General features: G+C 52.8%; 1 protein-coding gene across 1 annotated transcript in view; it reads left to right on the plus strand.

The window, feature by feature from the left end:
• SPECC1 (sperm antigen with calponin homology and coiled-coil domains 1) overlaps positions 1 to 10,425 on the plus strand; it is a 159,733-nt gene that overhangs the window by 143,797 nt on the left and 5,511 nt on the right. Inside the window, exon 14 of the mRNA XM_087924461.1 lies at positions 7,003 to 7,062. Within this exon, the coding sequence (XP_087780587.1) occupies positions 7,003 to 7,062 (60 nt within the window). The remainder of the gene's footprint in view (positions 1 to 7,002; positions 7,063 to 10,425) is intronic.

The following is a 10,425-nucleotide window of genomic DNA, read 5'->3' on the forward strand; positions in this document are numbered from 1 at the left end:
GGCGTTGGTGGATGGAGCGAGACATGATGTCCCAGATGTGCTCAACTGGATCCAGGTCTGGGGAACGGGCGGGCCAGTCCATAGTATCAATGCCTTCGTCTTGCAGGAACTGCTGACACACTCCAGCCACATGAGGTCTAGCATTGTCTTGCATTAGGAGGAACCCAGGGCCAACTGCACCAGCATATGGTCTCACAAGGGGTCTGAGGATCTCATCTCGGTACCTAATGGCAGTCAGGCTACCTCTGGCGAGCACATGGGGGGCTGTGCGGCCCCCTAAAGAAATGCCACCCCACACCATTACTGACCCACTGCCAAACCGGTCATGCTGGAGGATGTTGCAGGCAGCAGAACGTTCTCCATGGTATCTCCAGGCCCTGTCACGTCTGTCACATGTGCTCAGTGTGAACCTGCTTTCATATGTGAAGAGCACAGGGCGCCAGTGGTGAATTTGCCAATCTTGGTGTTCTCTGGCAAATGCCAAACATCCTGCACGGTGTTGGGCTGTAAGCACAACCCCCACCTGTGGACACTGGGCCCTCATACCACCCACATGGAGTCTGTTTCTGACCATTTGAGCAGCAACAGCCAGCATGCACATTTGTGGCCCGCTGGAGGTCATTTTGCAGGGCTCTGGCAGTGCTCCTCCTGCCTCTCCTTGCACAAAGGTGGGAATCTTTTTATAAATAAATTTATATAAATATAAAAATATAATAAAGCTGCCTTTGGGGCTGCAAGGAGAATCGAACCGTGGATTTTTAAAAAAATATGAGGATGATATATAATTGCTTATTTGAGGCAAAGGAACCTGTTGCGTTGATCGATGGATTTTCCCTGCGTAAATTCAGAGAGTTTCCGATGTTTTTGTCTTCCGGCTCCACTGAATATTCATCCTGAAGGAACATTTTAATCTTTTTTTTTTAATTATTATTATTTGAAACGGAGATTTTTGAACGCAATTCTTGGGGGACGCCGAAGGGACAAGCGTTAGGCGCAAAAATTCCCGTTTTTCTTTTGAATCTTCTCTTTCCCAGTAGTTCTCGGCTTACAACCACAAGGGGGGATCCCCATCCTTCAACAATGGGGTCCTTAAGTGAGTAGCATCCCGTTTTATGACCTTTTTTTTCCTGCCCCCATGAAGGGAATGCAGCTACGACCATTGTAAATACAAGATGGCTGCCGAGCGTCCGAATTTTGACCTTGGCAAACGTGCGTGTGAGGACGGGTTGCAAGGTCAGGTTTTTTTTCCAGCGCCGTCGTGACTTTGAACCGTCGCTAAACAAAAGTCGAGAACTCCCTGGAATTCAGTCCGAGGAAAAACAAGATGAGGGAAGCCAATTTCGGGATTACAGATAGTCCTCGAATTACGACTACAATTGAGTCCCAAATTTACATGGCTAAGCGAGACATTTGCGAAGCGAGATATTTTTTTTGCCCCATTTTACGACCTTTCTTGCCACAGTCATTAAGTGAATCACTGCAGTTGTTAAGTGAGTGACACGGTTGTTAAGTGAATCCGGCTTCCCCATGGACTTCACTCGTCAGAAGGTTGCAAAAGGGGGATCACGTGACCTCAGGACACTGCGACCGTCATAAGTACATGCCGGTTTCCGAGTGTGTGAATTTTGATCATGTGACCATGGGGGGAGCCCCAATGGTTGTAAGTATGAAAAACGGTCATAAGTCCCTTTTTTCACTGCCGTTATGACTTCGGACACTAAATGAACTGTTGTAAGTCGAGGACTAGCTGTACAAACAGCCAAAGAAGCTTTTTAGACAATGTTTTTCAACCTCCGCAGCTTTACCGTGTGTGGACTTCTACTCCCGGAATTCCCAAGCCAGCATGGGAGTGGAAGCCCACCCCTCTTAAAGCATCCTGGCTGGGGGATTCTGGGAGAGGAAGTCCTCCCCGCTTAAAGCAGGCTGGCTGGGGGATTCTGGGAGTGGAAGTCCTCCCCTCTTAAAGCACTCTGGCTGGGGGATTCTGGGAGTGGAAGCCCTCCCTCTTAAAGCATTCTGGCTGGGGGATTCTGGGAGTGGAAGTCCACCCTCTTAAAGCATCCTGGCTGGGGGATTCTGGGAGTGGAAGTCCTCCCTCTTAAAGCATCCTGGCTGGGGGATTCTGGGAGTGGAAGCCCTCCCTCTTAAAGCAGGCTGGCTGGGGATTCTGGGAGTGGAAGTCCTCCCCTCTTAAAGCAGGCTGGCTGGGGGTTCTGGGAGTGGAAGTCCTCCTCTTAAAGCATCCTGGCTGGGGGATTCTGGGAGCAGAACTCCACCCCTCTTAGAGCAGGCTGGCTGGGGGATTCTGGGAGTGGAAGTCCTCCTCTTAAAGCACTCTGGCTGGGGATTCTGGGAGTGGAAGCCCTCCCCTCTTAAAGCATTCTGGCTGGGGGATTCTGGGAGTGGAAGTCCTCCTCTTAAAGCAGGCTGGCTGGGGGATTCTGGGAGTGGAAGTCCTCCCTCTTAAAGCAGGCTGGCTGGGGGTTCTGGGAGTGGAAGCCCACCCCTCTTAAAGCCTTTTGGCTGGGGGATTCTGGGAGCAGAACTCCACCCCTCTTAGAGCATCCTGGCTGGGGGATTCTGGGAGTGGAAGTCCTCCCCTCTTAAAACATCCTGGCTGGGGGATTCTGGGAGTGGAAGCCCTCCCTCTTAAAGCAGGCTGGTGGGGATTCTGGGAGTGGAAGTCCTCCCTCTTAAAGCATCCTGGCTGGGGGATTCTGGGAGTGGAAGCCCTCCCCTCTTAAAGCATCCTGGCTGGGGGATTCTGGGAGTGGAAGCCCACCCCTCTTAAAGCCTTTTGGCTGGGGGATTCTGGGAGCAGAACTCCACCCCTCTTAGAGCATCCTGGCTGGGGGATTCTGGGAGTGGAAGTCCTCCCCTCTTAAAACATCCTGGCTGGGGATTCTGGGAGTGGAAGCCCTCCCCTCTTAAAGCAGGCTGGTGGGGATTCTGGGAGTGGAAGTCCTCCCTCTTAAAGCATCCTGGCTGGGGATTCTGGGAGTGGAAGCCCTCCCTCTTAAAGCATCCTGGCTGGGGGATTCTGGGAGTGGAAGCCCACCCTCTTAAAGCAGGCTGGCTGGGGATTCTGGGAGTGGAAGCCCTCCCTCTTAAAGAAGGCTGGCTGGGGGTTCTGGGAGTGGAAGCCCACCCTCTTAAAGCACTCTGGCTGGGGGATTCTGGGAGTGGAAGCCCACCCTCTTAAAGCCTTTTGGCTGGGGATTCTGGGAGCAGAACTCACCCCTCTTAGAGCAGGCTGGCTGGGGGATTCTGGGAGTGGAAGTCCTCCCTCTTAAAACATCCTGGCTGGGGATTCTGGGAGTGGAAGCCCTCCCTCTTAAAGCAGGCTGGTGGGGATTCTGGGAGTGGAAGCCTCCTCTTAAAGCAGGCTGGTGGGGATTCTGGGAGTGGAAGCCCTCCCCTCTTAAAGCAGGCTGGCTGGGGATTCTGGGAGTGGAAGCCCACCCTCTCAAAGCAGGCTGGCTGGGGGATTCTGGGAGGGAAGTCCACCCCCTTAAAGCAGGCTGGTGGGGATTCTGGGAGTGGAAGCCTCCCTCTTAAAGCATCCTGGCTGGGGATTCTGGGAGTGGAAGTCCTCCCGCTTAAAGCAGGCTGGCTGGGGGATTCTGGGAGTGGAAGTCCTCCCCTCTTAAAGCACTCTGGCTGGGGGATTCTGGGAGTGGAAGCCCTCCTCTTAAAGCATTCTGGCTGGGGGATTCTGGGAGTGGAAGTCCACCCCTCTTAAAGCATCCTGGCTGGGGGATTCTGGGAGTGGAAGTCCTCCCCTCTTAAAGCATCCTGGCTGGGATTCTGGGAGTGAAGCCCTCCCTCTTAAAGCAGGCTGGCTGGGGGATTCTGGGAGTGGAAGTCCTCCCCTCTTAAAGCAGGCTGGCTGGGGATTCTGGGAGTGGAAGTCCTCCCTCTTAAAGCAGGCTGGCTGGGGGTTCTGGGAGTGGAAGGCCACCCCTCTTAAAGCACTCTGGCTGGGGGATTCTGGGAGTGGAAGCCCACCCTCTTAAAGCCTTTTGGCTGGGGGATTCTGGGAGCAGAACTCCACCCTCTTAGAGCAGGCTGGCTGGGGGATTCTGGGAGTGGAAGTCCTCCCCTCTTAAAGCACTCTGGCTGGGGGATTCTGGGAGTGGAAGCCCTCCCCTCTTAAAGCATTCTGGCTGGGGGATTCTGGGAGTGGAAGTCCTCCTCTTAAAGCAGGCTGGCTGGCTGGGGGTTCTGGGAGTGGAAGCCCACCCTCTTAAAGCACTCTGGCTGGGGGATTCTGGGAGTGGAAGCCCACCCTCTTAAAGCCTTTTGGCTGGGGGATTCTGGGAGCAGAACTCCACCCCTCTTAGAGCAGGCTGGCTGGGGGATTCTGGGAGTGGAAGTCCTCCCTCTTAAAACATCCTGGCTGGGGGATTCTGGGAGTGGAAGCCCACCCTCTTAAAGCCTTTTGGCTGGGGGATTCTGGGAGCAGAACTCCACCCCTCTTAGAGCATCCTGGCTGGGGGATTCTGGGAGTGGAAGTCCTCCCTCTTAAAACATTCTGGCTGGGGATTCTGGGAGTGGAAGCCCTCCCCTCTTAAAGCAGGCTGGTGGGGATTCTGGGAGTGAAGTCCTCCCCTCTTAAAGCATCCTGGCTGGGGGATTCTGGGAGTGGAAGCCCTCCCCTCTTAAAGCATCCTGGCTGGGGGATTCTGGGAGTGGAAGCCCTCCCCTCTTAAAGCATTCTGGCTGGGGGATTCTGGGAGTGAAGTCCTCCTCTTAAAGCATCCTGGCTGGGGATTCTGGGAGTGGAAGCCCTCCTCTTAAAGCATTCTGGCTGGGGATTCTGGGAGTGGAAGCCCTCCCCTCTTAAAGCATCCTGGCTGGGGATTCTGGGAGTGGAAGCCCTCCTCTCTTAAAGCATTCTGGCTGGGGGATTCTGGGAGTGGAAGTCCTCCTCTTAAAGCAGGCTGGCTGGGGGGTTCTGGGAGTGGAAGCCCACCCCTCTTAAAGCACTCTGGCTGGGGGATTCTGGGAGTGGAAGCCCACCCCTCTTAAAGCCTTTTGGCTGGGGGATTCTGGGAGCAGAACTCCACCCCTCTTAGAGCAGGCTGGCTGGGGGATTCTGGGAGTGGAAGTCCTCCTCTTAAAACATCCTGGCTGGGGGATTCTGGGAGTGGAAGCCCTCCCCTCTTAAAGCAGGCTGGTGGGGATTCTGGGAGTGGAAGCCCTCCTCTTAAAGCAGGCTGGTGGGGATTCTGGGAGTGGAAGCCCTCCCCTTTTAAAGCAGGCTGGCTGGGGATTCTGGGAGTGGAAGCCCACCCCTCTCAAAGCAGGCTGGCTGGGGATTCTGGGAGTGGAAGTCCACCCCTTAAAGCAGGCTGGTGGGGATTCTGGGAGTGGAAGCCCTCCCTCTTAAAGCAGGCTGGTGGGGATTCTGGGAGTGGAAGCCCTCCCCTTTAAAGCAGGCTGGCTGGGGGATTCTGGGAGTGGAAGCCCACCCTCTTAAAGTATGCTAGCTGGGGGATTCTGGGAGTGGAAACCTACTCCTCTGACTGTTTGCTCACATTGAGAAACATCGTTTTTAACAGTTGCCGAGGTTAAGAACCGCTGGTCCAGAATGTCACAGCTGTCCTCTTAATATATCTCTTTTTATTTTTTTCCGTCCCTTGTTAACCAAACAAGGAAAGCAGAGGTCAAACTAGAACGGCATTTTGGTGCCTCTTGGGAGTTTCCAGCCTGGCTGTTTTTGTAGATTATGCATCCCATGAGTGGGAAGAAAGCAAACAGCAGCTGGTCCTAGACTCCCTCGTCTTTGGGGCAGCCCCTTGAGATAATGGAGGACCGTTATCTTGTCTCCCCTTGCTATTGCGCAAGGGTTGTGGTTCGCCGGCACGCAGGTGGGGACAGCTGAGGTCTCTGAGAGCGAGGACTGAGATGAGGGGCCTGCGTGTAATGCGGGAATGGGGCCAGGACCATCAGGGAGAGGAAGGCTGCCTTCGGAGATTGTGGAGGCTGGCAGCAGCGAGGAAGAAGACCCCGAGGAGCCTGTGCCCGGGGAGCGTGCGCGCAGGGCTGCTCGAAGGGAAGAGCAGCTGCAGCAACACAGGCGACTCGGGAGTAAGGCTGCAAGGTCATGGCCCCTCCCTTCAGAGATAAAAGCCAGCTGAGAAGCCGGAGTTCTTTGCAGGAAGCAAAGACGTTTTTGCACTCGAGCCTGGTGGACGTTCGGACTCTCTTAGGTTGGCGTTTGGAGACTTTTTGTGTTGGGAGTTATTGCTTAGTAACTTTATCTGGTGTTCTTTTCAGCCTTGCACCACCTCGGCAAGGCTCGTTCTTATCCGGGACAATGAGTTTGAAACAGCCTTTGAACCGGGAAGGAACGGGATTCGTAAAGAATCATTAAAAGATTGTGCTGTTACTTTTGTCTCGTGTTTGCTTCCTTGGAACCAGGTTTGGGTCAGAACAGGGAAGGTACCACCTATACTGTACCTGTGCATTTGGGTTTTTTTGCCTTAATGTAGAACCTCCCTTATTTTTCACCCTTGAATTTCGTTTTGTTAGATAGGGCCCAACCTTCCAGTCTCTCTAGATCCGTCTGTATCTAAACAATGGTCTTTCATTTAGCCCTCGACTTACAATTGTACATTTAGTTACCATTCTAAAAAGAACCATACTAAAAAGAACCCGGCTTAGGACCGCTTTTCACACTTACGACCGTTGCAGCAATCTCACAGGGTCGAAATGCAGATGTTTGGCCACCGGTTCTTAAATTACGATGGTTGCAGCGTCCTGGGGTGACGTGAATGAACCCCTTTTTACGACCTTCTGACAACGGGGAATCTAGATTTATTTAACATCCCATTTACCATCTTTACGGCGGCCGTGATTCACTTAACAACAGTGGCAGGGAAAGGTCGTTATAGGAGACAAAGCTTGCTTAGCCACTGAAAAAAAAAAATTGGGCTCGATTGAAGAGTCTTTTTTATGTTTCTTCTATTCTTCTATTCGTGTTTTTCTCTTCCCCAGAAAAGGAACCTGCTCCTCGCGTTCCAAGCGGCAGAAAGCATTGGAATCAAACCCAGTTTGGTAAGTCTCCATGCGGGGTTTTATTTCTGTGGGGAGGAGAAAAGAGGGGGGGTAGGGTTTAGGGGTGTGTGAAGGGAAGAGACGGGGGAGAGGGTGGAGGGAAGGCAAGGGTGATTGTTTTGGGCATTACAAGAGGTTGACCCCCATAATCACTCAGGTATTTCTCCCTAGGTTGTTGAGCAGGGGTGGTAATGCTACGGTTCAGCCTGGTTCAAACGACCTGGTGGCAGAAATTCTTAACTAGTTTGGCTAAACCGGTAGTAAAAAAAACCCCCTCCCATTATATTCTCTTCTTCCTCCTCTCAGCGGATTGGTACTGCAGGCCTCAGCTAGTGTGTGGAAAGATGCACACCGGCATGTTAGCTGCACACGCGCGCATGATCACCAAACCGGTAGTGGAACAGGTAGCATCCCACTGCGATTGTGGAGGGTGGAGTTCCCATCCTCCCCTGCCAAGCCAACAAGGCCCCTGTTAGCTGAGTAAGTGGGGAGCTGTACTCTAGCATACGAGAGTCAGTTTGGTCGAGTGCTTAAGGCGTCACGGTAGAAACAGGGAAAGAGGGAGTTGTAGTCCTGCCCCTCAGGTATGAAAGGCCATCGGGTGGCTTTTGGCCCACTCTAGGAGATGGGGAGTTCTAGTCCCACTTCAGGTATGAAAGGCAGCTAGGTGGCTTTAGGCCAATCACTAGGAGTCAGTGAGTTCTAGTCCTGCCTTAGGCACAAAAGCTGGCTGGGTGACTTTGGGCCAATCACCAGGAGACAGTGAGTTCTAGTTCCACTTTAGGAATAAAAGCTGACTGGATTATTTCGATCAAGTCACCAGGAGAGAGTGAATTCTAGTTCTGCCTTAAGCATGAAACCTGGCTGGGTGACTTTGAGCCAATCACCAGGAGACAGTGAGTTCTAGTTCCACTTTAGGAATAAAAGCTGACTGGATGATTTCGATCAAGTCACCAGGAGAGAGTGAATTCTAGTTCTGCCTTAAGCATGAAACCTGGATGGATAACTTTGGGCCAATCATTAGGAGACAGTGATTTCTAGTTCCACCTTAGGCACGAAAGCTGGCTGGGTGACTTTGGGCCAATCACCAGGAGACAGTAAATTCTAGTTCCACTTTAGGAATAAAAGCTGACTGGATGATTTTGATCAAGTCACCAGGAGAGAGTGAATTCTAGTTCTGCCTTAAGCATGAAACCTGGATGGATAACTTTGGGCCAGTCATTAGGAGACAGTGAGTTCTAGTTCCACCTTAGGCATGAAAGCCAGCTGGGTGACTTTAGACTAATTACCAGGAGACTGTGAATTCTAGTCCCATCTTAAGTATGAAAGCTGCTGGGCCAGTGACCGCCTCTCTCTCAGTCCAACTCACTTCGCAGGGTTGCTGTTTGGGGGAAAATAGGAGACAGAAGGTGTGCTACTAACTGAACCACCTCAATGATTCACTTAATGACTATGTCAAAAAAAGGGTTGTAAAATGGGGCAAATCTCGCTCAGCAACTGTCTCGCTGAGCAACACAACTCTGGAGCTCAATTGCGGTCGCAAGGTCGAGGACTGCCAGTACAAACAATCGCCCCTTCTCGGTATTATCCAAATGTCAATTTTATTTTCCTTGCCTTTAAAAAAAAAAAATCGTATTATTCCGCCTCTTGCACCTTCAAAGCAGCCGGACTGGTGTTGGCGAGGCTTAACTTTTGCTCTGCGAGGAGGATTAAATGGTTCTTGCTTTCGGCTTTGGGGCACAGTGGATTGGGGGCGGCAGCTGGCACGCTTGGAAGAGCTCAGAGGAGTTATATCTATCTTGACCCTCTGCCAAGGCCTGAGATCCGAGCGGTTCTTGGCTCTCCGGAGGGGCAGGAAGGAAGCACCGCCAGGGAGGAGGGTTTACAATCTGGAGACTTTAATTCAGCCCCATTGAGGTTCTCTTCCAAATTGAACAATGGTTGGTTGAACGTCTTCCAGTTTCTGTTTATTTTCAAGGTCTTTCTCCCCCCTAATATTCAGCATTCTCTGCCCCTTAGCTCAGACAGCTGCTAAAGGATTTTTCAAGCTTGGTCACTTGGAGATGGGTGGACCTGCACTCCCAGAATCCCCCAGCCAGCCTGCTTTAAGACGGGTGGACTTCCACTCCCAGAATCCCCCAGCCAGGATGCTTTAAGAGGGAGGGCTTCCACTCCCAGAATCCCCCAGCCAGCCTGCTTTAAGAGGGGTGGACTTCCACTCCCAGAATCCCCAGTCAGCCTGCTTTAAGAGGGGAGGGCTTCCACCCCAGAATTCCCCAGCCAGCCTGTTTTAAGAGGGAGAGGCTTCCACTCCCAGAATTCCCCAGCCAGCCTGTTTTAAGAGGGGAGGGCTTCCACTCCCAGAATCCCCCAGCCAGCCTGCTTTAACAGGGGAGGGCTTCCACTCCCAGAATCCCCATCCAGCCATGCTTTAAGAGGAGGGCTTCCACTCCCAGAATTCCTCAGCCAGGATGGTTTAACAGGGGAGGACTTCCACTCCCAGAATCCCCCATCCAGCCATGCTTTAAGAGGGGAGGGCTTCCACTCCCAGAATCCCCAGCCAGGATGGTTTAAGAGGTGGACTTCCGCTCCCAGAATTCACCAGCCAGGATGGTTTCACAGGGAGGACTTCCACTCCCAGAATTCCCCAGCCAGGATGGTTTAACAGGGAGGACTTCCACTCCCAGAATCCCCCAGCCAGAAGGCTTTAAGAGGGGTGGACTTCCACTCCCAGAATCCCCAGCCAGGATGGTTTAAGAGGGGTGGACTCCCGCTCCCAGAATTCCCCAGCCAGGATGGTTTCACAGGGAGGACTTCCACTCCCAGAATTCCCCATCCAGCCTGCTTTAAGAGGGAGGACTTCCCTCCCAGAATCCCCCAGCCAGCCTGCTTTAAGAGGGGAGGACTTCCACTCCCAGAATCCCCAGCCAGCCTGCTTTAAGAGGGGAGGACTTCCACTCCCAGAATTCCCCAGCCAGCCTGCTTTAAGAGGGGAGGACTTCCACTCCCAGAATCCCCAGCCAGCCTGCTTTAAGAGGGAGGACTTCCACTCCCAGAATCCCCCAGCCATTATGCCTTAAGATGGACAGACTTCCACTCCCAGAATTCCCCATCCAGCCTGCTTTAAGAGGGGAGGACTTCCACTCCCAGAATTCCGCATCCAGCCTGCTTTAAGAGGGAGGACTTCCACTCCCAGAATCCCCCAGCCAGCCTGCTTTAAGAGGGGAGGACTTCCACCCCAGAATCCCCCAGCCAGCCTGCTTTAAGAGGGTGGACTTCCACTCCCAGAATTCCCCATCCAGCCTGCTTTAAGAGGGGAGGACTTCCACTCCCAGAATCCCCCAGCCATTATGCCTTAAGATG

This window comes from Pseudonaja textilis, chromosome 1 (genome assembly GCF_049901715.1).
Source record: "Pseudonaja textilis isolate UNSWEBS1 chromosome 1, rPseTex1.2, whole genome shotgun sequence".
NCBI classification, from domain to species: Eukaryota; Metazoa; Chordata; class Lepidosauria; order Squamata; family Elapidae; genus Pseudonaja; species Pseudonaja textilis.